General features: G+C 47.1%; 2 protein-coding genes across 2 annotated transcripts in view; both read left to right on the top strand.

The window, feature by feature from the left end:
* Nucleotides 1-26,728, top strand: part of EPS8L2 (EPS8 like 2) — a 50,658-nt gene extending 23,930 nt beyond the window's left edge. The window contains exons 4-21 of the mRNA XM_026044855.1: nt 6,149-6,213; nt 10,005-10,166; nt 10,960-11,109; nt 11,459-11,538; nt 12,457-12,596; nt 13,493-13,572; nt 14,063-14,189; nt 14,353-14,441; nt 16,267-16,341; nt 17,337-17,485; nt 17,764-17,890; nt 18,763-18,878; nt 20,503-20,614; nt 21,415-21,522; nt 22,183-22,324; nt 23,678-23,861; nt 23,998-24,130; nt 24,463-26,728. Of these exons, the coding sequence (XP_025900640.1) occupies nt 6,149-6,213; nt 10,005-10,166; nt 10,960-11,109; nt 11,459-11,538; nt 12,457-12,596; nt 13,493-13,572; nt 14,063-14,189; nt 14,353-14,441; nt 16,267-16,341; nt 17,337-17,485; nt 17,764-17,890; nt 18,763-18,878; nt 20,503-20,614; nt 21,415-21,522; nt 22,183-22,324; nt 23,678-23,861; nt 23,998-24,130; nt 24,463-24,534 (2,111 nt within the window). The 3' untranslated portion in view covers nt 24,535-26,728. The remainder of the gene's footprint in view (nt 1-6,148; nt 6,214-10,004; nt 10,167-10,959; nt 11,110-11,458; nt 11,539-12,456; nt 12,597-13,492; nt 13,573-14,062; nt 14,190-14,352; nt 14,442-16,266; nt 16,342-17,336; nt 17,486-17,763; nt 17,891-18,762; nt 18,879-20,502; nt 20,615-21,414; nt 21,523-22,182; nt 22,325-23,677; nt 23,862-23,997; nt 24,131-24,462) is intronic.
* Nucleotides 26,729-27,329: 601 nt separating this feature from the next.
* The window catches only part of TALDO1 (transaldolase 1), a 7,951-nt gene continuing 7,599 nt past the window's right edge, over nt 27,330-27,681 (top strand). The window contains exon 1 of the mRNA XM_026044841.1: nt 27,330-27,542. Coding sequence (XP_025900626.1) covers nt 27,446-27,542 — 97 coding nt within the window. The 5' untranslated portion in view covers nt 27,330-27,445. The remainder of the gene's footprint in view (nt 27,543-27,681) is intronic.

Genomic DNA, 27,681 nt, shown 5'->3' with positions numbered 1-27,681 from the left:
TCCTGCACTTCTTTACACCCTTACAAACCCCAGTGGACTTTWACAGAGTTACTTCAGCTCCAGACCGGTGCCAGAGGGCAGAATTTGTCCCGCTACCTGGTATCTTGTGCACACACTGCCAGGGTGAATGGAGTGTTTACAGCCACGTCCTAACTCCCTATGCCAAAAAAAAAAAAAAAAAAAAAAAAAAAAGGGCGTTGCATGGAAATGGGGAGAAAACTTGGCACTGAAAGACGTGTTTGGGCTTCCTGCACCCTACTGATAACCACGTCTCTCCAGGATGTGAATCGATTCTGCTTTTTTCTCTCAATTATTATTGTCTTTTATTCTTTCCAGCCCCTAGCATAAAGCCAAACAGGACATTTTGCTCTTCTACCCACAATTCTAGCCTGCTGTTGTGGAAGTTCAGCTCCAAATGCAGCTCAGCCAGAGTAAGATTTGCCTTGTGACCTCTATGGCGGTCGGAGCTTGTTCTGTTTCCCCCTGTTGCCACCGATGCCAGGGGAAAACATCATTTCCCCAGTGCTGTTTATCCACAGGACACTGGTGATGTACCATTCTTCAGAGAATGGTTTTGCTGTTTTTCTCTTATTTTGCATACCTGGCAAGAAGAAAGCCAAATGGACAGGAAAGGACCGAACAACTCAGCTGAACTCAGTTACAAAATCCCCTTTTTTCYATGACTTATGGCTTGTTGGTCCCACTCCTCGGAGGCAAGAAACAAGAACATTTCCCCTAAGAGATCTGTTTCTACATGTGCCACTGCATTGTTCAAAGCTTTCGGGATGCTCCACACTGGTCCAACGTGGAGCGTTCGGGTTCAGCAACAGAGTGMCAGCAGCTGGGCACAACTGACCCTTGCTGTAGCAGCCACTCCACCCCGATCACGGAGCCCTGCGCCACGAGTTGTTTTTGCCACCTGATGCCAAAAGCAAGGGACAAAGCGCTATTGTTGTCCTTGCCTCTTGGGCTATGTTAACAGACCAAAGGGAAAGGAAAAAATAAAAGGGCAGTAGTGGTCACTGTGTGGGATGGTGCCAACTTTTATCACCTTCAGGTGTTTGCTGTACCTGTGCCAGGGCTGGGCAGCAACCTTGCCTCTGCAGTCCAGCCCATATTACATCCCAGTGGCTTTCCACAGCTACAGCTTCTCAGGGTGTTGGTGACTGACTTCAACAGCAGTGCAGTGGCGTTGTAAAGCTCATAGGGGTGAGTTCTGTGGGGAAAAATGACTTAGCCCAGGGCTCTCTGCAGGATGTTTTATGAAGCAGAGTTCAGGCCAGCTCTACCCTGGCTTCACGCCGTGCTCTGCACTCTGACACCCGATCCCAGGAAAGTCACCTCGATGTTCCCACAGCTCCGCTTATCACATGGGGATTACAGAAAGGCTCTGCCTCCCAGGGACAAGGCAGAGATGAGATAACACGCCATGGCACTTGGGCTTCCTCCATTGCACCGTGCCGCGGAAATGCAAAGTGTGAGCGGTGTCAGGTGAACCTGGAGGGACAGGAGCTAGCGCTGCTAATGTGCCAGCGTTTGTTCATATGAAATTAAGCAGATCGAGGACAGAGCTGGGCAGGAGGGCAGGGAAGGTGCCCTGTTAGCTGAAGTCCTTTCTGAAGAAGGGAGTTTACCTGTTTAAAATAAAGGATCCCATTTTGTCATCTAGCTTTAAAGAAAACAGCCACCACATGACTTGAGTGTCATAGCGATGTGCAGGCCAGACCATTAAAACTGTTTCTGGATATAGACAAAAACTAAGCACTAGGCAAGAAGGAGACTGTGGTTGTTTGGCCCCCGGCTGTCCCCACAAAGCCCTGATGCCTTCAGGCTGCTTTAGGGGAGGCTGGCGGGGAGACAGGAAAAGGAGAGGTTTTCATGGGGGGCCAGGTAGAAGCTGATGAGATGGAAAAGATTTCATGGAAAAGAACAAGCAGACAGCTTTAAAAAAGGCACAGGAAAGAGAATATGCAGAAACACTCCCTTCCTTGGGCTGGGCACCTTCTGGGACGTCACTTGAATGGCATCCTGAGACCAAAGGAAAACGCACATTGTTCTACTTTTGTGGCTCTTAAAAATAATGCAGAAATGGAGAATTCCTCCATTCTCAAGGAGAAACAACCAAGAGGTCTGGGAACCTCTGCATTTTCTCCCATCCTTCCTTTATTTCATTTGTTGCTGTTTGTAGATCTTTTATGGGATCTGAGGGCCTGCCTGAGTGACGAGAGTGAAGGCTGAAGAGAGGGGAGAGCCTGTCTCCTTCCTCCTCATTCCCCCTCACCCCATCCTTGTTGCAGCCCAGCTCTCATGCAGGGCCTGCCTCTCATGCTGCAAAAAGTAACTCCRGGGACCCAAGCACTGAGGGCATTTGTCAGCAAGGGTGGGTATCAAGGATGAGGCCGCGCAGAAGACTGAGGTTTCAACAGGTTCTCGAGAGCTTCGGGGACATCTGAAGATTTTCATAGAGGCACATGCCAATGTCTCTGCTGTCCGTGACACATGCAGCTTCCCTGAGCTTGGAGGTCACTGCTATGCCCAGTGACCTCATTTTGCAGGCAGGTGGGACGAGATGATCTCTAGAGGTCCCTTCCAACGCTAAGGATTCTGTGATTCTATGATTCTCATAGCAGCAAGACTGTCTGGCTGCAGAAACCCAGATGCCTGCCATGCTGCCGCCCAGCATGACCCCATTGGGACAGTGGGGCCGACTGCTGAGCTGTGGGCTGGGCATGGAGCTGCGTATGGGGTTGCTGACCTTGCAGTGAGGGCATGAGGAGGAGGAGGAAGAGGAGGAGCACGGTTCTAACTCTGCCTCCAGCGCCCCTGTCTGCCCAGCTCCCAGTGCTCAACGCCCTTCCTGTCAGAGCTGGCGGCGTCTGCTTGTCCTCATGTAAAAAACCTTGTGTTTGCAGACTGACCACAGGGGCCTTTTTCCACTGCCTTTTAGAAAAGGAAAGGATGGAATGTCTCAACCTCCAGAACACRCCTCCTTCCCACACAGACGCACTGTTCTCGTTTCCATCGGTGTCATACGCGGTGCTCAGGGAGGAAATTGAGGTTAGAGGGAGAGAGAAGCACRTTACTCCCATTAGGCTCGAATCCCTATGGACACGCCTTGCCRTGTGCCCTGCTCCTCCAGACCTTGCCCCACATTGGAAATAGGGCAGATAAAAGCCAGCTAACACGAAATGCCACTGCRTCTTTGATGGGAGTCTTAAGGTGACAAGTGGCCGTGCTGATATTTTGATGCATCTACTTAAGGTCGCTCTGGAAGCTATGGGTTGAGCTGGAAGCTCTGTTGGCTGCCTGAGGTCTTTCCCCACGAAGCTGTCTTCCCTCCATCTCTGATTCAGCACTTGCAGTGTCCAGGTCATTGGCTCAGTTTTATGCTCTTAGTTGCAGTTTCTGCCAGCGTGTCCACCAATAAATCATTTCCTCCTGTGAGCAGCAGCTGCTTGCAGCTTGGGTGCTACCAGGAATTAGCCCTTGAGGTGAAACGGACAGCTCCGCTTTTGGCCAGAGAGGCACAAGGTGCAAAGTACAGGAGTGTCCTGCCGAGCATGAGGTTCTTCTCAGGCATAAAAATAAATGTCATCAGCAATTGGCTTCTATCAGTCCTTCCTGGGCTCTGAATGGAAACTGCCGTGTCTCTTTTCATGCCTCCAAGCCCCCTTCTTATATGGTGAGGTTGCTCCTACCTCAGAAAACGGATAGGCCACCAGTGCTCATCCCTCTGTCACCAGAGAAGCACCCAGAGGGGTATATTTTGAAAACTGGGCTGTGCTGGCAGAAGCCATAGGGTGAAAATTGCCAGCAAAACTTGCGGGAAAGCAATGCTTGGGTCCATGCTAGTTTTGGAGGGACATCTGCTGGCGATGCTTGAAGAGCCCCAACCAGGCACGCAAACACACTTAGTCCTCCATGGCAGCTTGCTTAATAAAGCCTAATTAAAATAAAAGTATGAGAGAGATGAGGAAAACTATGTGTGGGGAAAAGATTCATACTAAAGCAGTGGAATCAAACCCCAAAACACGTGGTCCAGGCCCTGAACTCCCTTTCACCATCTCTCATGCCCAAGCAGCATCTCACACCTGAGCTCAGATTGGGGTCAGGCACATGGGAACCATTGAGAAGACCCTCCAGCCCCCGAGTAWTTTCCACGTGTTTAACTAAAACCAGGCCTTAGCCAGCTCTCTCATTTCAGGCCAGCCAAAGAACCCCCCAATTCCCACATGGCGTGAGCTAAATCAAAGCAAGCTGAAATAAGAACACTCACAGGGGTTGAAGGGGCGGGCTCAAAATCCTACGTTCTTTTATACAGGCACCACCCGGACATGTAGCCACATGTTACATGGAGGGGGGCACATGCAGGTGAGGAAGAACTCGACTTATCTGAAGAAATCCCATGCATTAGCACCAAGGAAGCAGGTGCCCCTGAAACAATCTAATTCCTGACAATTTTCCGATAAAGATCAGGGGCAGATTCAGGGTGGCTTCTCCTCCCTTTGCACATAACCTACAGGCAGGTGGCTTGAACAGCAGCTATTTAGGCAAGGGGTGAAGGCAAAGAGGCCCCATAAATAAGCTGAGGCCACCGACTGGTGCTTTCCAGGAGTTTTTCTGCCCTTGTTTCAGCAGCACGCCCTGCTTGCTGCAATTATTCCTTGCTACAGYCCTGATGTATGTGAGGCTCAGAGGAGAATAGAGCTGGCAAATGATTTTCCAGCCAACCTTCAGGCTGTAATTCAACCTTGCATTTTCTTCATCATTAGCCCCGGTCTAGGGAACCGCTGTCTTCCCGAGACTGTACCCTGTTTGTCGCTGCTTGTGTTGGTCTTCCCTTGAAGGGAACCACAGTGAGATAGGGGAGGCATGTGCGCACAGGGGAGGAAGGAAAAGAGTCTGTTAACAAATCTGCAAAGGGRGCAAAGCAGACAGCTGTTCACACTTCATTTTCCTACTGCATTCAATTTTCCTTCCACATTCAATTTTCCTTCCTTTGTGGCAACCTGCATTCCTCCGGCAGCAGAAAAAAAGAAACGCAAGACACAAACAGGGGGAAAGCCCCAACCACCACTTGAGCTCCTTCCACTCTTTAAAYTGAGCTCATTTACTCAGAAGGGAAACAATTTATAATAAAAGGATTTGGGGAATTATTTTTTTCAATCAAAGCGTGACATTTTATTATATAAATATATATTATATCATATAAACCAAAGAAATATTTTGGGAAGTTTTGCTTGAGTGTTGGGCCACTTCACCAAAAGAACCTTAAAAAAAAAAAAGGAAAGAAACTGTGCATTGGCTATGCATTGGCTGCATTGCTGACTAACTTTRTACTTATTAGTAAGTTATATGTTGTTATACTTTGTACTTATTCCTCTCCTTTTCCCTCAAAGTATTTTGCAACAACCAGGTGCCAATTAGATAAGGGGTGAATTCTTATAGGATTGTACTCAATAGCCTCATGAAAATCCAATTATTTTTCTTCTGATTGTTCCTTACTAATCCTTGCCAGTAAGGCCTATGGGAGGTAATAAAGATTCACTGCCATGTAACAATCTCGTGCAAGAAACTCAAGTTCTGACTGTCTGACCTTGATCCCTACAACCCTTCTTGTTTTGACTCAGCAGCACAATAGTGCACCCTGCCAGAAACTGCAAGAAAACAAACTAAAAGAGGAGTCAGAAAGCTTTATTTATTTATTTRTTTGTTTGTTTGTTTGTTTTCCTGGAGGACAATTTAAAAGTGTTGTTATAACCGAACTGGTGGGTAGCAGCTGGCTTTTTTTTTTTCATATGCAGATCCCAGCTCTGTGCCAGACTCCTCAAGATGTTTCTCACCTCCCCAGCCCTCTTTTGAGAGCTTTCTATGTATTTATTTTTATTGTGTGTGACTTTCCTTTGGAATAGCTTTAATTTCCTCCACAAATGGTGCTGACCTCCAGGAATCAGATTTTCAGCAGTGTTAAGGGCAAGACACCTACTTTGCAAATCTATGTGCCAGAAGTTAATATGTTCTGTTATTCCCAGCAGGAAGCTCAGAGACTGCAAGAAATACAGTAGTGCCCCCTCATGAAAGCTATAATTCTTAGCTCACAGGTTTGCCAGTAAACACAAGGCTTATTTTTTTTTATTTTTTTTTTCAGAACAAAGGAAGAAATACTCCAATTCCAACATCATCATGCACGAGACTTCACAGTACCATGTCCAGGTGAGTCAGCAGTGCAACTTTGTGGRACTGAGCAGAGACTCACGTCAATGATAGAGGCTGACAATGTTTCCTTTTCCTTGAACTTCCTTAAGTCAAAGAATGGTAAGAGCCTTCTTATGTTAAGGAAGAGTTGCTCTCTACAAGCTGGGGGAAAACAAACAGCAAAGCTACTTTAAAGATTCATTTCTCCTGCAGGGATATGGGATTCAGTCCTTGCTGAATAATCAAGACTCTGCAAACTAAGGAAGTAGAGAATGAGGATAAAAGGATGTTAAAAAGATATATTTCTGTGTAAGCAAATAGGAAATTGAGAAGCTGTTGTCCCCTCTCCCTCTTCAGCATTTGAGTGTGAGCAGTGGGAGCTGTTGTCCCTCTTGTCACTCTGTGCTTGAAATCCTTCTTGATCAGCCCGCTTCCAGGCATCCACTTAAACATGAGGAGCCAGCCTGGCTGTCCCGGGCCTGCCAATCTCTGGAATGTAATTTGTTGGAACAAGGCAGCAACCTCCCCACCACAGTTACACACATGCCTGTCCAAAGTCACTCACCACTGACGAGACGAGAAAGACAAGAATCCCAGAAAGGACAGAGCTCCGTGAGGTCCATATTTTAATAAATAGAGCGTTGTGTTCTCTGATTTATGGCCCCGACTGAGCAAARGGTTTAAGTACACACTTAACTTTGAAATAGGAAAGCCTGCTCGGCTGCTTAAAAATGGAATTTAGATTTTAAGACCTGCTTCTTTGGAGAGAGGCTATAGTTTCCATCTGATAGACTAGCTTGATGACCAGCCACCCCACTTCCACTGCAGGCCCAAAGACGTGTTTCTCTAGCAGGGAAATGACACCACCGAAGAGACTCCTGCACTATGCGCCGCACTGCCCTTTCCTCAGCAACCAAGTACGGCCGTTTGCTAAAAGGACAGGGATCCTTCGTGTGATCCTTTCTTCGTGTGATCTCGCTTTTATTTCAACTACAGGCTGGTCAACCTGCCTTTGTTTCAAGTTGTCATGAGGAACCCCAGGGTGAGCCCTACCCAATGAAATCACTTGTGGAGGCAGAGAGGGGACTTTAAACAGCGACAGGGACATGACTCCTTCGTTAATCATGACATATGACATTCATTTGTGACTCTGTGCCTTGAACTTTGACCAAGGCAAACCGGATTTCAGTGGCAGGCAGTGAAGCAGGGGGAGGCTTTCTCATAAAAGGTGTTTTACACCCTCAAAGCAATCTATAAGCTGATCAAAGTTTAATAGTGCGGGGAGTCATTGCCTCTTCTTAGAAGAGTTACTATATTTGAAGCTCTTTCTGGTTGAAAAGGGTTTTTAATGAGATAAAGTGAATGTCCTCAYTCTAACAATATCTAAGGAAAAGAGAAAAGAAAAATTTCCTGATAAATCTGTAGCTTTACCGTCCATGAGAGTTAACTGACGTAACAGTAAATAACAAAGGAATTTATGAAGACTGTAAACCCAGCAGTTAAAATATTAGAGCAGATAAGAATGCTGGTGATCAGGTACAAACCAATTCAGTTCATTGCTCGGAAAGCAGAGGATTTGTCACCTCTGTACAGATAATATTGACTTTGTGAATACCTTTCATGCTGCATTTTATAGTTACAGTAACACATACCTGAGCTGTTCGTGTTTGATTGCACAACCAGCCCCAGCTTTCGGTACACCTGCTCCAATAGCTGCCAGTAGATTTTAGATACTGCCTTACCCYATACCTTTGCTTTATGAACACAGAATTGGGTCTTCAAATCTGCCATGTTTGAGCTACTTCCCTGTTCTCTCCAGTCCCACATCTCTCTCATCTACTCATTCATGACTCAGCTACCACCTTAACACCAAAGCAGCCATCACAGATTCTCTCCCTTCTGAATTCTCACCATCCARGCCCCGCTGGGGATCCTCTCCGCAGTGCACCAAACTTAACTGGGATGTTGTGGTCTTTGACCACTACATTTAAAGAGAGCCTCTCTCTTTGCAACCAGCTCTTCTGGAAACAACCAGGACACCGGTCTTGCTTGTAGGTCCCTGAGTCCATCCAAGGCTCAGGTGCCGCATTGTGAAGATGCTTTCCCTCAAGTCTGCCGGATCCATAAGAGACATGATGTGCTAAGTCAGACCTCTAAGAAAAAGTCTATCTATATATTTTTTTTATCTGTATCTGGAACAGTGGGGCCTGATCTCAACGCAGCAGCACCATAACAAAGAGTTGRTATCAGAAAGAAAAGGTCTTCATGACCTATCCCAGTGATCATACCCACTTCCCCATTCCCTCAAGTGGGTCTGATCTCTGTGACAGGCTGTGAAGGGAAGGGATTGGAGGGAGAAAAGCTAGGCAAAACTTACCCCTCTGCAAGCCAGCAAAGGACCCCTCCAAATGTTACATTCCAATTTGTTGCTTGTTTAAAGGCACAGGTAGAGACCTGCAGTACCTGGGTCCCACTGCCAGCAAACATCACACAGCTCTGTGGCCCTTCACTGGAGCCCCATGCATCTGTGCCGTTTAGCAGTGTGTCGTTCAGCCTAACCAAGTCACTGAAGAGACACTCAGTGTCACGTTGGTACATGAGCCATAAGGAAGGGAAGGGAAGGGAAGAAGCTGCCACCTGTCCTAGGACCAGCCGCAGCACCAACCGCATTGATCAGACCTAGGACGTGGCTGTCCCCAAAGTTCCTGCTGGCAACGGGACACGTGAGAGGCTCCGGGGGAAGCAACGCGGCTGCTCTCCTGCAGGAGCATCTCCAAAGCAGCTGCTGCTTTTCAGAGAGCCAGGCGGCCCTTCTGCCAGCCTCGCAATCCCCTCTACTGTCAGATGCACGGCTGCTGCTGTAGTCAGTGCAGCTCCTTCTATAGCAGCAAGGTCTGGAGATGAGAGGGGAGAGAAACGTGCCATCGGGTGTCAAGGAACCTCCTTGGAGGACACAGCACGTGCTTGTCCTTCACTCGCCTCCCTCGGAGCCCCGGGAGCAGCTGGTGCAGCTTGRTTGCCCAGAATCTCCCCAAATACAACTAGTGCCAAGTTCAATGTCCGGATCAGCGAGTGCTTCGGGACACAGATAGAGCAGGACTGGGAAAAGAGGCAAGTGCGGTCCTGCCCGGGATGTTACCGCCTCGTCAGAGCAACTCCCAACCCCAGTGCACATATCACCTGCTGGAAGACAGCACAGGAGGACAGCACAGAAACCAGCTTGCCAACCAGTCCAAAACTGGGCTCACAGAACAGGCAACAGGAGGCATGAAAAGCTACTTAGAGCACTAGCCCTAGCCACACTCCCATTTGGAGCCCCCCTCAGTCTGCAGGAGTAACGTTTGCCTGTGGTGTGTGTGAGTTCTTTGCCCAGGACAAATTTCACACAGGGAGACTAGGTGAATCGAGCCAACTGCAAGTGCTTTTAAGCTCGGGGAGTTAGGCTCAAATAGCGTGCGTGAATTTCCAGCGCAGTTTAGAAAACCCTGGGGCCCAACCTGTGTGTACAAAGCACTCGAAAACACACACGGCTGGATGGGAGCCAGAGTTGCTAGAATTGACATAGGATGAGATAAATATGCAAGCGGTGAAACTCGTTATGAAAACCTTGGTGTGTTATGAAACTCTAATCTTTCACCACTATGAACAGACCAGTACGGACTGGTAGGAACAACCAGAACGTGAACCTTTGGCAGTGATTCCTTCATRCCCATGTTATGAGAAACAGAGAAAAAATAACTCAAACTTCTGTACACATGCAAACAAAGCTTTTTTTACTTGTTTTCTCTTCCTTTCCTCCCAAACTCCAGCACTTGGCCACCTTCATCATGGACAAGAGCGAATCCATAGTGACAGTGGACGATGCCATTCGGAAACTCATGCTGCTCAATTCAAAGGAGAAGATCTGGACGCAGGAGATGCTGCTGCAGGTGAACGACAAGTCCATTCGCCTGYTGGACTGTGAGTCGCAGGTACGTGGAGGGTACCAGGGAAAGCTCCCTGCAGGCTCTTGGGTTTGGTGCTTGCTCTTTCTGTCCTGCTTGGGAGGGCAATTTCTCCACTCCCAAACTCCACTGCTGGATGTGCAGAGGCTGGCTGCTCAAATGCARGCAGCTGTGGGCTGGTTTATTCATGGATCCAGAACACAGATGATCCCCAGATGGATGATGCCTTGAGCTGTGCTCCTGGCCAGCAGTAAAACACCTTTCTGTGGGGGTGAGGCAGACTTACAGGTCTATGGGGATGGGCGTATAGCATGAGCAGAGAGGGYGTGACCCATTACTTGCAGTATAGTGACCCACAGAACCTCTGCACTGCCTGTACTTTAGCAGTGGGAAACCAAAAAATATTGGTATGAAGGCAGTGTCAGGGAGTAAGCRGGAGGACGAGTCCTAGCACTGGTGTTCCCACCAAAGTCTCTTCCCAGTGCTCTGCTAGGACATATGACAAGTGCAGTTGATGCACGATAAGTGATGGCAACCACTGAGCCCAACCTGAAACCTCATGCTGAGCCCCCGTGTTCAGGACTCAGAGAAGGACAAAGGTTTATCTCCATTTGCTACCCACCACTCTCCGGTTTCTACGGGGTCCCCAGCAGACCCTCTCTGCAACTCTACATCTCTGAAGAGCTCAGCGAATATTGAGAAGCACAAGCTCTATCAGGGCTCTCCTCCCACAGGGGTCCCAGGACTTCATGCACGGGACCATTCCCCATTAGTTTAATAGAACTCTCCACTGCCTGACCCTATCTACTTTCTTTTTTAGGAGGAGCTGGAGGAATTCCCTCTGCCCACAGTGCAGCACTGCCAGACAGTGCTCAATCAGATGCGCTATTCCTCCATCCTCCTCCTGGTGTGCCAGGATTCGGAGCAGCACAAACCGGACATTCACTTCTTCAACTGCGACGAGGTGGAGGTGAGCGGGGCGCCTCCTTGCTTGGGATGAGGTGGGAGGCCAGGTGCTGGGGCCTGCAGGCAGGGAACCCCTCTGCACTGCTGGGCCATGCATGCAGGAATGCTGGCAGGTAGGGATATGCCATACACCTGRGAGGTCCTTCCTAGCCCACCTTTCCTGCCCTCTCAGCAGCACATCCATGCCAGCATCCCATTCCACTGCAGCACGTGTGTGCAGCATGGTGGCAGGACAAAAAAGCCTCCTGGCTCCTGCTTTTCTGCCAGCCATATCTTCCCTCGCCCTCTTCCTTGCCCRTTCTCTCCAAAGTAAACCCTGTCCCTTAGTAAAACCTCCATGTTCTTTCTTGGAGGCTGAGATGGTTCACGAGGACATAGAGAGTGCCCTGGCAGACCACAAGCATGGAAAGAAGATACGGCCACAGACGCTCAAGTAAGTACTGCATTGGCTGCAAGATGTAGCCAGTAGAGGGTAGGAAGAGTCTCGTGTCCACATCTTCTGAGGAGAAAATGCAGTGCAAAGGCACCAGACCCCACACAGATGCAGGCACCATGTAAGATTTTAGCCCATCTCAGCTCAGGGTTTAAAGCTGAATGAGAAGTAGAGCTGATGGGGGGAAAATCTCATATACCCTTCTGGGCAGTTTTGCCTTAGGAAGCTGGAAAACAAGCCCTTCCTCTCTTGCCTCTTTGCTGCAACAGAGCCCAGCTTTGCATTCCTCATCAAATATTGTAATCGCTGCAAATGAGACTCTTCCCATAACTGCCACCTTCTCAAGGCCATGGATATAAAGCTCACTTAGGCCTGCTAGCTGAGCCCCAGGGCAATTTACAGTGCAACTAAATTTTGGATGACTATTTTTTTTTTTTCATACTCAAAGCATACCTTGGGTTACGTGCCTGGGAAGGGAGCTTCACTGTGCTGTGAGCTACCCCTCAGGGATTGTACACCCTAAAACCAAACAGCTTCTACTGGCTGTTTTCCAAGAACGGTGCTTGAATGTTGTGACAGGGCCAGGAAAGAGAATGGCTTGGGCTGGTGACTCCATGCAAAGGCATCTCAGCTGCCTCCTTGACAGCCTCTGTGCTGAAGGACCTGCCAAAAGAGCCTGGCCCTGCTACCAAATGATGTTTATGGAAGTGCAGGTCTTCCAGGCCAAACCCTACTTAAAGCGGTCAATGGCTGGAGCTCTTCTATGCCAAAGATGTGGGCTCCCCAATGCTGGGCCAAGGGGGAAATTCAGCCAATGTAAATAGCACCCCTTGAAGAGTCCCCTCCTTGCTCCTGCTGCTGCCTTCTTGGGGACAGGCCGGGCAGCCGCTGACRCTGGCTCTGCTGGTTGCCTTGCAGAGCAAACCAAGAGAAGATAAAGCAGAGACAGTCGATCCTCCCACCGCCTCAAGGGCCAGCTCCCATCCCCATCCAGCACGACATGCGAGGCTCCCCCATGAACCGTAATCGCGTGGTGCCGCCTTCCCAGCATGATCCAGGTACAGCGGGTGAACAGCCCTTGTATGTCCTGGGAACGGGGGACTGGCATGGGAAGCCTTCTGCCAACCCCCCTTTCTCCCACTTTGTGTGTTTGATGTCTGAACACCTGCTGCCCTGTCTCTTCCAAATCCCCTTTCACTCACCTGATAGAGCCCTCCTTTCACCAGAGGCTACCTGAGCAATTGCTCACATTGAAATATCTCCATCTCACCCTGCGCCTGTCTGCTGAGACCTGGAAGGCATCTATATTCGTATTTATTGCAAGAAGATGTTTTCTATACCCATTAGAAACACATGAGAGACTGCACACATRTTTGCACACAAGTCCTGGTTTTCGCACGGGCCTGCCTAAATGTCTGTCATGCAGAATTCCTGCCCTACTGCAGCCTGGTTACTGACAGGAATATTTTTTACCAAGTCTTGTTCATGCTCATCTACTCACTGGTTAAACTCACACTCATGGTCAGCCAAGGCTCCTGTGGAGAGCTGGAGGTTAGAAGAGCAGCTATGAGTTATTCCCAGCGTGCTTCACATCCATGTGGAAGTGCCCAGCAATGGGAGCAGGAGCCTTTCAGCTCCTTAGTGAGTATGAGCTTAGCTCAGAGGCCAAGGAGTTAGTGACTCGCAACAGCTGGAGATCTTGCAGGTCTTTGCCTGTAGCCAGCAGCTGGTTGCCCTTTGTGATTCATTCTCAGCTTGAATATGAGGCAAAATATGAAAATCGTCTGCTTTGATCATCCTCCTGCATGAACTGCTCTTCGTGAGCTCCTGAGGGGCTCTCAGAATAAATGACTAAATARCCAAAGTCAACAGAGGTACCATCCCGTGGAGCTCAGCTTCGGTGTTAACTGGAGCCCATGCTCATCTTTTTTCTCTCCTCTCCCATGTTTGGCAGACTATGAACGACGAGGCTCCAGCTCTCAGGACCACGAAGAGTCCCGAGCTATCTTGGCACAGAAAATTGAAAAAGAAACGGTTGGTACCAAGAAGCGGGCACAGTCCCCAGACACAAGAGGGGGGAAGAGAGGCATCAGGGGGACTTCTCCATGAAAATATATTTCATGTGTAGTTTAATCTTTGTTAAATTAGCTCCTCTTGCCTCTAAAGATGGGGTGAGCAAAAMCAAAACTCCGCATTGGGGTCAGCTGCCGTCTTTTTTTGTCCTCAGGTAGCTCTTCTGAGTTCAGAAGGGCTCTTCCTCTCCAGCCTTAATTTTCCATTAGCATCCATTAGGAGGGGTCAGCATTGACAAATATAGCAGATTAACCCAGGAAGAGTTTTGTGACTGAAAAAAAAATGAAAAGGGATGAATTCAACTGAATTTCACACCTGGATTCCCCATTCCTGCCCATTCTTGCAGRAAAAGATGTAGGCAGGCACAGAGAGGCACCTTCTGGGATTCGCGCTTCCCAGACCCAGGCAGTGCCAATCCTCACCTTGGTTTGCCATGTTTCTGTCCTTGCAGCAAACTCTGAACTGCACTCTGGATGACATTGAAGTGTTCGTTGCCAGGCTTCAGAAGGCAGCAGAGGCATTCAAACAGCTCAACCAGAGGAAGAAAGGGAAGAAGAACAAGAAGAAAGGGCCAGCAGGTAATTTGCATCAGCTAGAACATGGGCGACGTGTGTGTCGCCTCTCCTCCTGTTGGATTTTCAGTTGTTCTGGTCACAGCGCCCACCAGCGCATGCCAGAGAGATGAAGCTCTCCTGGGAATGTTCTAATTAATGTGTCTTTCCCTCCACCTTCTCTTAAAAGAGGGAGTGTTGACTCTTCGAGCAAAACCCCCAAGTGAGGCTGAGTTCATCGACTGCTTCCAGAAAACCAAACTGGCTTTTAACCTCTTGGTAAGACATAGAGGGGTGTTTTGGGCCCATGCAGTGACGGGGCTGTTTCTCTCTTTATCACAATTGCTAAGCATTTAAAACAAAACTAAAATCTCTATCAAAGTACATTGCTATGAATCCAGATTTCTCTGCCATAAACAGCCACAAAATAAACRTTGTTTCAGGCTTGTGGGGGATTCTCTGCTCAGGTTGGTAAAATGAAAATAAAGACAAAGTTCCAAAGATGCACAAACCTTCCTGCCTGCCTGTGCAAACACCAGCATCYTGCTGCCATGCATGAGGAACCCTGGTTCACAAGTACTTTGTGCTGGAGTGCCTCAACTCTGCCATGAAAAGGAGCAACCTTTCCCTCTCCATCTTCCCAAACCTTCCTTTTCTGTAGGACACCACAAGCATTTGTGCCCCTGTATGGGGCTGGGGATAGTATGCATGTTAAAACAAGACAATTCCTTTTTTTTTTTTTGACTGGGTAGCGAGCCAGAAGGAAGTTCTCTCAATTCTAACCAAGCTTGCCTGGTGAACCCAGCCAAACAAGATCATTCCTGAGGTGTTACTGGTAAGGCTGCCCTGAGGAAGCAGCTGAGGATTTTCCAAGCAGAAGGAAATCCAGGCTGGGTTATTATATCCCAGCCCTTTCTGGCTGCTCACACAGTGAAGATAAATACAGTATAACCAGCATGGTCAACCAGACCTTTAGCCACAGCCTGGGTCTACACTGGAGTTAGCATTCTACTCAATAATAGCCAGCTTGGGCACTCCCAACAGCATGATGCATTGCAAGTACTCGTTATAGACTGCAAATGTTGGTGCATGCTCTTACACACACACCCCARATAGCTGCATTGCTGCTACTGCCATATCAGCAGCACATGGTCTAATACATAGGAAATTCACTCATGTGCCTGAGCTCTCTTTGCACTCAGGCCTTGGATTTCCCTGTTTGTGGGTGCACAAACCCACCAAGAGCTGCTATGCTCCAGGGGAGAGGCCGGGGCAAATACCAAGGCTGGTGTGGAACCAGTTGGAAATCTGTGTGCCACACGGCTGCACCTTCCCTGTGAAGTGCCCCACCGCTCGCTTGTCCTKTGGCCATCAATTATTTCACGCTTTCCACTCCACATTAATGTTTAACCACCAGTATTTAAAGTGACCAGGCCTTGCATTTCATTAGAGAAAGGGTCTGTTTTCCATTGCTGTGAAGCCAGAAGCATAGGACGTGAATAGAGGAGGCACAAACTCAAGTGGTTTCTCACCTAATTGAGCTGATATTGCTCTTCTTGCAATGCAGTTCTTACTGCAAAGTAATCCTAAGCATTTGCTCCTCCATTTCATCACAGTCTATTCCAAATGCCAGGCATTTCACTGGACTGGGCAGCTGTACGTGCACTGCACAGGAAAGACCTTGGTGAAGTTTTTTCCCTAAAGTAACTTGCCAAGGGACCCTGCAGAACACTCGCTCTGTTGTTTTCATTCACAGAAACTAATGAGACTTTCAGTTTTGCAAGAATCAGAAACAGGCCTTCAATTCCTCACTAAGGCTTCCAGAATAAGTCAAGGTTTTCAGTTTCCTCTCAAAACAGCTTTGAAAGGCCATGACATTTACAGAGCAGATGCTTCACCCTTCCAAAAGTCAAGGCTGTTAGAAACGGACACCAAACAGACATGACCCAGAACAGAATGATCCTATTCCCCAATCCCTTAATCTTCTTCCCTAATTTGAAGTGTACTCTTAAGAGTTTCTTTACTTTCCAGATATCAGTCAACAACAATTCCTCTCTGGCACAGAACAGGCTAGGATTAAACAAAGTTTCCTTTATCTTTTCAGGCCAAACTGAGAAAGCACATCCAGAACCCAAGTGCTTCAGAGTTGGTGCATTTTCTATTTGGACCGCTGGAGCTGGTAAACCTTCTTCACAGGCCTTTTTATTTCTGGTGACTCTGGTTACTGAATAGATGGGACCCAAGAGTGTATTTGCTAAATATACAGGCTTTGTAGACAACAAAGCCTAGAAACAACATCAGCACTTCTGGACTCCAGTTCGATTTCTTCTTGAACTAAATGCATCTACACAAACTCTAGAAAATATGGGCCATTTTGCTGTGTTAATACAAGCTTGGTGTGAACGGTTCCTCTTTGGAATCAGCCTAGTCTCACCTTCAAACAAACAAGGTTCAATATTTGCAGGTAGGAAGGAGGTATCCCAACTTGAAAAAAAGAAGCTGGAAGTGCCACAGAAACCCCAAAGTATTCCATATGTTTAGTATGGTAGCTTGTGATGTGTCCTATCTCCAACAGCAGCTGATTTTCAGTTCAGACATTGCTTTGACTCTAATAGAAAAAAAAAATCTTGCCCTCCTATGAGCTGTTCCCTCTCCTCCAAAGATTTAGGTTGATGCTTCTTGAAACAACTGAGTTGATCTAGGGATCATCTGTTATCAAGAGGAGTCATGCAATCCTTTGGATAAAGGCTTGCCCTTTGACTGTCATTTTATTCCTTGGAGAACTTAGATCACAAARTTGGCAGGGAAGCTATTTGCCTTATTTGTCTGCTTGCTCTTTCTTAAGGATAACAAGTGGATACTCGGGGAGCACAGCATTCCTTTCAGGTAGCAGCAAACTATTTAATTCAACTGTGTTATGAAACCTCAACTTAACATGTGTGAAGGCCCAGAAGGAGCTTTAGAGCTCCTAATCAAATATAAAGTGGCACATTTCAGAGGTACACACCATAGATGGTAGCTTGGCTTCCTTTGGAGTGGGCATGCATAGAGACTCCAGAAGATCGGAGCCACTGATTTTTCTGTCTTGGATTTCTGTGCCTATGTATGTGCTGCTTTGGCATTTCGAAGCCTTGCAGAATCTCTCATACTCGTATGTGTTTGTGTGCAATCCAGATTGTCAATAGCTGTGGTGGCCCTGAGCTTGCCAGGTCTGTCCTCAGTCCACTTCTTTCCAAAGATGCCACAGATTTCCTCAGAGGACACCTGATCCCCAAGGAGATGAGCCTCTGGGACTCCCTGGGAGAGACGTGGACCAGGTCCAGGTGAGGACGGAGCTACCAGCTCGCAAAGCTTCCCAAGCTGTTCAGAAAGGCTTGTAGGAACATTTAGCTTTATAGCCATGTCAGAGAGTCAAGAATAAAAGAAGATTTGGGTCTGTTTCTCTGTAACGCTCTGTAACGCTACATTTTGGTGGTTGCTTACACCAGCTCTGGGCATAGCATTTCACATCCTCCTTGCCTCTGCCTGGCACATGGGAATGGAGGCTSTCGGACCCATGCTTCTTGTGCCCCTGACTGCATATTCTTGCTTCATGTCCTAGAGCTGAATGGCCTCGAGAAGCAAATATCCCCAGCTACATTCCCAAATTCCGCAATGGTTGGGAGCCGCCCATGGAAATCTTCCGTGGAGCTCCTTGGGAAATAGACATTGGACACTTGCAAGAAGAGGTTAGTCTTGTGCTCCCAGTCATCCTTTTGCTTCCTTTTCCCCCTTTTTCCTCTTTGGCAGAGTGAGAAACATCTTTTGCTGAAACCATGAGGCATTACAGAATAAAGGAGCGTATTACCACTACACAGGGTATATTAATATTAAAACAGAGGAGCAGAGATGTGGGCAGAGTCTGCTGCTTGCCCAGTACCYCTAGAGTGCATGGGATTTTGTTGCCAGCACTAAATCTCATCACTTAATATAGTGGTGCAGCATAGGCACACACAGAGAGGCTGGTAGTTGGGATTCCCTTTCAACAAGTCATCCCTAGCCCTTCCTAAAAGCGAGAAACTCAGGCAAGGGATCACGGAGCTGTCAAATAAAGAGTGAGTAACCATCTACTGTACCTATGCTCAGCCTGCAGCTGTTTTCTCCAACCTCTGGGTTTTGGCAGAGGAACTTGATATTCCGGGGAGAGCAAAGCTGCCAGCTGCTTCTGATGGCTAAAAATCCTGCTCTGTCCCATCTGTGCTGTGATGGAGTTTGTGGTGGTGTTCAACACGTAAGGAGCTCAAAGCTCAGTTGGATGTGTTCACTCCACTTAAATATGGAAAGAAAGTAAGGCCAGAGAAGGGCAAGCAGTAATCAGCCTCAGTTCCTGAAAGACAGGAGGCAATACCTGGAATTAAGTGAGCACCTGGAATTAATGAGGCCCATAGATACTGKTTTCCCTGAAGATCCCGGTTTTCCTGAAGAACAGTTTTGACTTCCGTGTGTGCCTCATCTTAACCAAAAGCTTCCAGGTGGTGATTCATCCACCACTATCACCTCCTCCATCCCTGACAGTCTCCTCCCTTTCCCTGGTAGCACTGACTCCGTTTTGCCTTCCCAGCTCTCATCGGCCAATGGATATCCCTACCGTAACTCCTCGCTCAAGCGTGGCCAGCCAGCTGATCAGACGCAGGCCGTGGATGCCTTTAAGCAGAACGTAACTCAACATGTAAATAGGTAAATATCAGCACCACCACGCAAAACGGTGCCTTCCCTCCCAGCAGGTAACCTCAGAAGCACCCGGCACAAGGTATCATGACACCAAGGTGTTTTGGCCTGTAGGGAACTAGCTCTTTGACATTATTAATTCAGACTTGCTCATGAGATCAAGAGACTCAACGATCTGACAAGCAATTATCCATGCGCATACTGTCTGCTATCAAATCACCAGCTGGTCTGCAAGGAAATAGGCTAAATGTGGTTTCCACCACAAGAGGCATAGGAATTGATTCCTTTAGTCCATCAGCATGTTTTGTTTCATAATGTCGGTCCAACAAATTAGTATTAAGGATCATGTGCTGTCTTTGGCTTTACCTTCCACCCATTTTTCAGACTGCCAACAGTTCTTCCTTACCAATAACATTAAGGAAACATAATTGAAGTAAGTAGTGCTGAAGCAAATACGGAGACTGAGAATGGGCTTAGCTGCCTTCTTCACTTCAGACCTGAGCCAAGTGTGCCCAGATGTTTGCCAGGATCACAGTCCTGGGACAGAGATATTTCCTGGTTTTTCAGGGTACTTTAGTTCTCTAATGGAAAAACACAATATTAACAAAAAATACCTGTGCATCAATATTATTATTTACCCTATGGCTTTTGGTTGCCAAGACATGTCAGGAAAGCCTCAAGCTATATCCAGCCAAGGTCTCTCATCTAGGTGTGAATATAGTGCTTGAAACTTCTCCAACCTTCAGTCCTTTTCTCATGAGTCACTTACTTTCTGGAAGGTTAGAAAAGAGATGATTTCTTCCTAACAAGAGCATTTCTCCCTCTCCCTGCCTTCGGGGCATTGCTGGCCAAGGCAACCACTCCTTTTCTTGACTGGCAGATTCAATCTAGTTTCAACCTTCTTCAGAAGGCCAAAAGCCATCTAATGAAGACCCTAAAATGAACCAATACCTAAACCTAACGGACCTATATTTAGTATGTTTTTATGGGCTTAAGATTTGAAGTCTAAAATTGAAAGCAAGAAGTCAGGAAAGACAAGCATACTGATAAAAGCCATAGTCATTATCAGCACTGGAACCTGTGTCACTGAGTTACACCAGCCTTGACATAAGTTGGTGTAACTCTACTGGAAGACTCTCTGCCCTCTTGCTGTTATGTCTGCTATGAATATAAGCACTTGGAAACTGCACCGTGTGGGTCTACTGGTCCCAAGTCGTAAACAGAGAGATGCAGAGAGAGTGTGACAAAATAGTTCTTGCCCTTGCAGAACTATGTACAACAGGATTCCCTCACTACAGACATTTTGGGAATTAAAAACATAAGCTTATAATCATCCTAGCTGGAGAAGAAGATGGGAGATTTTCCTAAGGCAGGCTTAAAAAACACGAAAAATAAAAGATTTCATTTTGAGTCCAAAAAGAACCCCACTTTTTGTTTCCCTTTTCACCAATATCTGCATTTTAAAAAATCTTTTGTATTTATTCTGTATCACTCTTCAAATGAAAGGGGGCTGCCTCCCTCTAGCTTAAAGCCAGCTGAGGTGGCCCACAGGCATCACCCCTTGTCTTACACTTGTGGACCCTATTGGAGGGGTCTCTGCTACAATTCCATCTTTTTTTTTTCTCTCATGAAGGAATTATGAGGCCCAGGGAATGGCCCCACCGAAGAGATATGCCAAAATCCGCTACGATTTCACTGCACGAAATGCCAACGAACTCTCCGTGCTTAAGGATGAGATCCTGGAGGTAGGTGAAGGTCCTGGGAAGCAGCTTTGCCCTTTCTCCCCTTTCTGGGAAAAGGAAAGAAGGCTCAAGACTGGCAAGAGCCAAGCTGTTTTTCTTAAGTAACAACAAGGAAGAGGGAAATYGATCCCTGTAGCACATTGCACACCCACTTTCTGCATCTAAGTTGGCCATTACCAAAAAAAAGCAAGTAATTTTCCAGGAAAATATCCTGTTTTTCAACCTTTCTCCTATTGCAACACTGTTGGTAGCTGACGGGCGTAGGACACAGCTCGGTCTATGCCCTAACCATGACAGACCTATGACTCGAGGCAATGTAGCTAGACCAGGAAAAGTGTGTTCCTAGGAAAGTTCAACCTGGATAAACTCATTTATTTCCAAACTACATTATATATTGTGTTATGATGGGACGTATTGTGATCAAGTTACATGACAGTCCTGTGGCTATTTTTATTTATTTATTTTGATGTATTTAATGCAAAAAAAACCCCAAACAACCCAAAGATATAGAGGAAAAAAGAGAGAGATAAGCAGGCAAATTAAGTTGTAACTATGAGTTTGACAGCATCCTGCATGTATATTTTCCCCCAGAGGTGCTCTCCTATAGGCCTTGTGTTATGTTTTTGGTGGTTTTCAGGAAATACTTCAGTTCTGAACTGGAAATAGTGTAATGCAGATTTGTTTGCCAGACCTCTGTGGTGTTAGGCTGATGACTTTGCATTACTGTGTATTTTCTTTCCACTATATGCTATACTCTCTACCACAAATCCAGTGTTCTCTCTGACATTTTCTTCTTTTCTCAGGTGTTGGAAGATAATAAGCAGTGGTGGAAGCTGCTCAACCGGAGCGGGCAGGCTGGTTATGTCCCTTATAATATCCTGGATGTGGTGAAACTGGAAGAACTTGAACAGGTCTATATTCAGGTGATATTTAACTGGTAATTAGCTACAGGGCATAATTAACYGCTGAGAATAATCCTGGAATTAGACCTACCTGATCTGCATGAGCCAGACCTCCCCTCCAAGCAAATGAAGCAGGAGATTCCCAAGTTTCCTATGGAAAAACATGCRTATTTTGCTGCTATCTTGCCTTCCCTCTCCCCAAACCAGGCATGTCAATCCTAACTACCCCTCAGGATGACATTTCTTCTCTTCTCTGCAATTCTAAGCTCACTCCCCAACACCAGGGGCACCTGGAAAGCAGAGTTATGGGGCAGGTGAAGGTCCTGTGCTGTGGAGGGAAACCTGCTACTGAGAGAGACCCTCAGTTCCGTTCTGCACCAGGAGATATCAGAAGGAAGAGGTTAGGTAGGAAGAGGTTATTGAGGGTAGGTAGTAATAGCATCTAAGTGAATATTAACYGAGCATTGCTCTCAAGTGCCTTTTATTGGAAAAAATAATTGTTCCCTGCAGCTCCACCTGAGTGCATATTAAGCTCAGCTGCTGGATGACCACAGGGAGGACAAGACAGTTTGTTACTCTGGGAGGGATGCAAAAAGTTTGAGAAAACTGAAAAAAAAAACCCCAAAAACACACAAAAAATTTACTTTTTTTTTCTTCCTTATCTTCTAGTCTAATCAGAGGTACAAAGGAGAYCTGAGCCCCAGGGGATACGGACCATCGAGCCCAACTCACAAGCTGCCCGCCAGCTACGCAGGGGACAAATGGGGCAGTGAAATGCTCGCGCGCAGCAATCCACAGGACGCCAAAGAACGTACGTGTCCATCCCACGTTCCCAGCATCAGGGCCCTTTTCCCACCATATGGTGGGACTTCTCTAGTGTAGACACCTCAGAAGGTGTCAAAGAGTTGCTTTGTGAGACATCCTTCACACTCTGTATTCCTCTTGGGATGGCCAAGCCACACAGAGCTGTTTTTCTGACGAAGGAGCAAGCAGCGCAGCTGCTGACAGATCAGTCCTAAGGAGTTCACCAGTTTTACCAGACTGCCTCCAAAAGACCTCGCCCCAAATTCATCCTTTCTTCAGCTCCTGCAGTCYGCTCAAATCAGGAGCCCTTCTGGGGCAATAGAAAGCCCCATCGTATAAGTGTCAGCGTCAGAGATGTACTAATAGCCCTGTGTTATTCCCCACAGTCTTGGGTAGTATTGTGGAAAAAAAAGTGATATTGAGTGATGTACCACGAAGGGACATCCTCTAGGACAAGAGGAAGTGTCCTCAAGATGCACCAGGAGAGGTTCGGCGTAGATATTAGGAAAAAAATCTTCATGGAAAGAATAGTGAAGCATTGGAACAGAAGGGAAGTAGAGGAGTCATCATTCCTGCCAGTGTTGAAGAAACGTGTAGATGAGGCACCTGGGTACGTGATTTACCAGGCATGGTGTTCGAGGGCGTATGGTTGGACTTGATGATCTTCAAGGTCTTTTCCAACCCCAATGATTCCATGATTCTACGAAGGCTTTGTGAGCGTGTGGCTCTCTCTCCAGTTCATGCTTCCTGCCACTTCCTTTACTTGCACAGCAAAAGAAGGAGCTCTGAGGATCTGGATCAGTGAATTACTTGCAAGAAGCAGCAAGGAGTACTGAGAAGTAGAGGGCACAGGGCTAGAKCTTAAAAACAAAGCTCAAATTGTAGGTGCTCCCAGACTCTGCCTTCCACACCAGAAGAAAACGGAGAGGCAACAGAAAGAATATGTTAAAAGTGGGGTTTTTGAGAATGGGAAATGTCTATTCTCAAAGATAGTGGGGCCTCCCTCATGTTTGCTCTCTCACATGGTCTGGGTTTTCTTCCTCCCTCCTGCTAGGTTTGCAGGGCAGTTTCCTTATTTTAATAGCCTGAAGGGAACTAAGTACTTCAAAAACAGGAAGATGATGCATTAAAGCAAAGACACAACAGTGACAAAAGGCTTTAGGGAAAAGGGACCCAGTCTCTTGCAGGCAGCACCCGTGGGAGCAAAGAGATATTGGTTCAATGTTCTACGCTACAAGCAAACTTCTGCCAGGAGGGGTTGAAGGCTTTTGTGGCCTTTGTATGAGGATCTGTAACTGGTGACTTAATTTTTCTCGCGACTCTCTATTCGTCCTCTAAAAGGTGTGCCTTGTTTCCCCAGAACTCATGCACCAAATGGATGAACTGAATGATGAGCTGCTAAAGAAGATCACAAACAGTAAAATTCACCCCCCGACGAGGAATTTCAAAGTGGAGAAACCTCAGCAAGTTCTTGTGCCCCTTACCTTTGAATCTAGCGCTGAAGAAGTCAAAGCTTGGTTGGAGGCAAAGTCATTCAGCAAAGGGTAAAATCTGCATTGCTCCTCTAGGAGATGCTGGTCCTAGAGGCGGTCCCAGTGCAGGGGCTGCAATTCAAGTGCTCTGGACCTTTGAGGAGAGGCCACATGTAGCACAATGATCTCCTTGCTTTGTGTCTTCCAGGACAGTGGATCACCTTGGCATCCTTACTGGAGCGCAGCTTTTCTCCCTGAACAGAGATGAGCTAAAGAAAGTGTGTGGTGATGAGGGCAACAGAGTGTACAGTAAAATCACGGTGGAAAAAAATCAGCTAGAGGTAAGTAGCTGAAAGCGTGCCTTGACCACCAACACCAGGGTGTCCCATTGAAGAGGAAGTTTCTGAAAACAAAGTGAAAATGCAGAAACTGTTTTAAGCAAAAAGACCCCAAATCTGTAAGGTGGATTGCCCTGGCTCTACCAAGGAATCTGCCTTCTCACTGATGCCCCTCGTACTAGCTCTAGTGCTAGTTTTGGCATCAAACATTATCAGCTTCAAATAAGYTTTATGTTATTATTATGATTATATTATGTAATGACATCATATGATATGATAAGATAATGAACAGCTATAAGTTAAAATTCAAACTTGCTCTTTTGTTTCCATTCTAGAAAAACAGAGGGGAGTCAGAGCTCCAAGAAATCATGAAGCGTCGCCAGGAGAGGATTGATTCTGCTAATTAAAACTCTATCTGCTTTTTTCCGCTATTAGTCATAGTAATACACACACACAMAMAAAAAAAAGGGAATGAAAGCAATGGTCCCAAGTCCAGGCAAGAGACAGAAGTGCTCCACACTTAGCAGTGGAGTCATTGCCATCAGAGCGACAATTCCTTGAACACTGTTGATAAGGATAGACACTAAGACCACATCCCATTGGGAAAGCTGTATTAGTATTGCATGAAGTTTTTTTTTTTTAATATTATATATATATCTATATATTTTATACTGAAATTTTATGTGCATGCAGTCAGAGCAGACCAGAATTCACACAAATTTGAATGTGCAGGAAGGAGCCCGCAAAGCTTTGAATGGAGGGTGATGTGTGCTCCCAGCTCCTTTCCTGGCATTCTGTGCAGAACAAACCAGCCTGAACGCACAGAGCCTGGGACCAAAGAAATAAGTCTTTTTTATTGTTATTATTTTCCTCATCTTTCATTTCGTTTCATGTGGCAGATATCCCTGGTAACCTACTAGCAGAGGCTGGTGGCTGTTTGCTCTCCTTCTGTTGTTGTCCCATGCCATGTTAGATGAGGTTAGAATTGCAAAGCAAATTATTCAAGACCTGGGCTGCTTTTTCAAATACTGGTTACTGCTGCCTTTGGACAGCAGAAAAGGGGTTTTGCTGCAGAATAAAGGGCAGGATCTGAGCGAGGACTGAAGCAATTGCAAATATCAGAGGATGCTGAGGAGCTGAGGCTGCGGGCAGCTGTGCAGCAGAGTGTCTTGACACTAATCCTGTATCAGAAAGCTATAGCATTGCCAAATGCAGGCCTCAAACATCCAGAAAATAACCCCCTAACATTTGCTCCCCACCTTTAGTCACGCTTAAAGCCACTGCCAGGGCCATGACTCATCCTCACCTTCACATTTGACTTGCAAAGAGCATTCTGAGGGGTTTGCTAAACACTAAGAAACTACATAGCACTTGGAATGGCTGCTTTAATATGAAACATCAACATGACAAACATGGAAAATATTTTCTAACTTAGTAGATGCTGTTGTTCCTCACTTCCTTTATTTTTTTTCCTTATTAATGGTGTGTGCATGTGTATATATCCATCTAGTAACATACATGTTTGGACTCTTACAATCTATAAATAGAGACAGAGGGAAAACTGTAAGGAGCAACTGTGCAGAAGTCACTTAAGCAAAGTTTTAAAAGCAACAGTAGATTTCTTGCCCCATCACCATTGACACAGTGTTTACGCAATATCTGTGTTTTCCTTACAGAGCCACTTGATAAGAGCACAGGAAAGCGTATATACATTTACAGGAACTGCTTGCAAACYGCAAAGCCTTCATCTTTCTCCCTCACACATGAACTCGGAATAACTCCAGGGGGAATTTTGGCCCAGACTTAGGCACATGCAGGGACTTTACATGCCAGGAACAGTCCCACCTCCTCTGGAGAACACAGTCACCCTCTTGACAAGTTAGGMCTGTGCTTAAGTCTTTGCACAACTGAGGCCAGTGCTTACATGTTTAATGGACAAAGCTGTGAAACTGTAAAGCAGTGGCTTGGGAACGGCCACTTGTTTTAACTAGAGAACGCTGGTGCATCTCTTGATTTTGGCCTGTTTTCCCCCACAAAAGTATATATATATATGTATACACACACATATATATATGGTAGTGGATAAAGTATTTTCTTAAGCTTTAATGGGACCGTTTTTATCACAGGTGGAATTAGGGTATGGGTAGGAAACTTGTAAAGAGTAGGAAACTTGTAAAGAGAGCGGTGTTTTTAGTCACATCCCTACTAGCTTGCCATGGTGGCTGGAAATGGCAAATTTGGTCAGGGAGAAATGAATGCAAATGGCAAATTTGCTTGGGGAAGAATGAAGAGGACTGTCCTCCTGAAAAGCCCCGTCTCCGCATTAGGGGGCAAACAGGTGTGAACACTGGCAAATCATTGGTGTCATGAGCACAGGAGGCTAAATTCTTTCTCAGGTTAAAATAAAGGCCAATGGTGAGATGAAAGGTACGGCATCATTCTTGTTTTTCTTTTTTCTTTTTAAAATATATGTATAAAGAAGAAGAAATCAGATTTATAGCTACTTGGATTACAATAGCAACACATCTGGCCGTTCAGGTAAAGCTGGGAACCCCAGGAACCGCTCGTGAAAACATTAAGTGAAAACGTTGAGTAAATCTCATTGCAGAGGTCATATTTTTTAAGAATTTCCCCAGGGCCGAGCTGTGCATCCGCTATATTTATACTGCCTGCAGATAATGCTACATTATACTGTACATTAATGTAACTGAACGAAAGACAAAACGGTATAACCATGCACTGTGTAAGATTTATTAAAATTGCTAAGTTATAACTCTATCTTTGTCACTCTCTCTCTCCTGGGTACAAATGAAAAATGGTATTAAAAATTTTTTTTTAAGGGGCTGCTGTGAGGCCGTTAAAATACGCAAGGGAAGACGTGAAACTGTATTTTTGCCTTAGTTTTGTGGGGCTGAAACCGAAGGAGTTTGCCTGGGGACGGGACACGGGGGCACAGCCCCCCCCAAGCCGCCCTCCCGCCTCTGGGCGGGTAATGGCGGGGTGGCCGCATCCCCCTGTCGCCATGGTGACGTCTTTTTCCCCACCCCTCTTCCGGCCGGCTCTCCCCACCCACGAGCTCAGCCAATCAGAGACTTCCTGCCTTCTCCCTGCTGCCTACCGGCAGGGGGTCCGTCTTGTCAGGGCGCCTCCGATTGACTCTCCCTCTCCCTTTCCCCGCCCCGCTGCGTGCTTCTCGGAGGCCGATTGGCTGCGGCTGAGCGCGAGAGCGGAGCGCGCGCGCAGGCCGCTTCCCCGCGGGGCACCCCGGCTCCATAAAGGCGGCGCGCGAAGCCCCCGACCTCCTCCCCCACCGCGGCCATGTCGGTGTCCCCGGTGAAGCGGCAGAAGATGGAGTCGGCGCTGGACCAGCTCAAGCACCACACCACGGTGGTGGCCGACAGCGGGGACTTCAACGGTGAGCGGGGGCGGAGGGCGGCCGGGGGCCTGGAGGGGCGAGGGGCGCCGAGCCGGTGCTCACCGCGCTCCCCCCTCCCGGCGCAGTGGACGCGCCCGGGCGAGGCGGCGAAACGGCCCGGCCGCGGGGGAGGGGAGGG

This window comes from Nothoprocta perdicaria, unplaced genomic scaffold (assembly GCF_003342845.1).
Source record: "Nothoprocta perdicaria isolate Ctin4 unplaced genomic scaffold, notPer1 scaffold_389, whole genome shotgun sequence".
NCBI lineage: Eukaryota > Metazoa > Chordata > Aves > Tinamiformes > Tinamidae > Nothoprocta > Nothoprocta perdicaria.
Note: the sequence above shows the minus strand (reverse complement) of the source record. Positions and strands in the feature narration are given on the sequence as shown.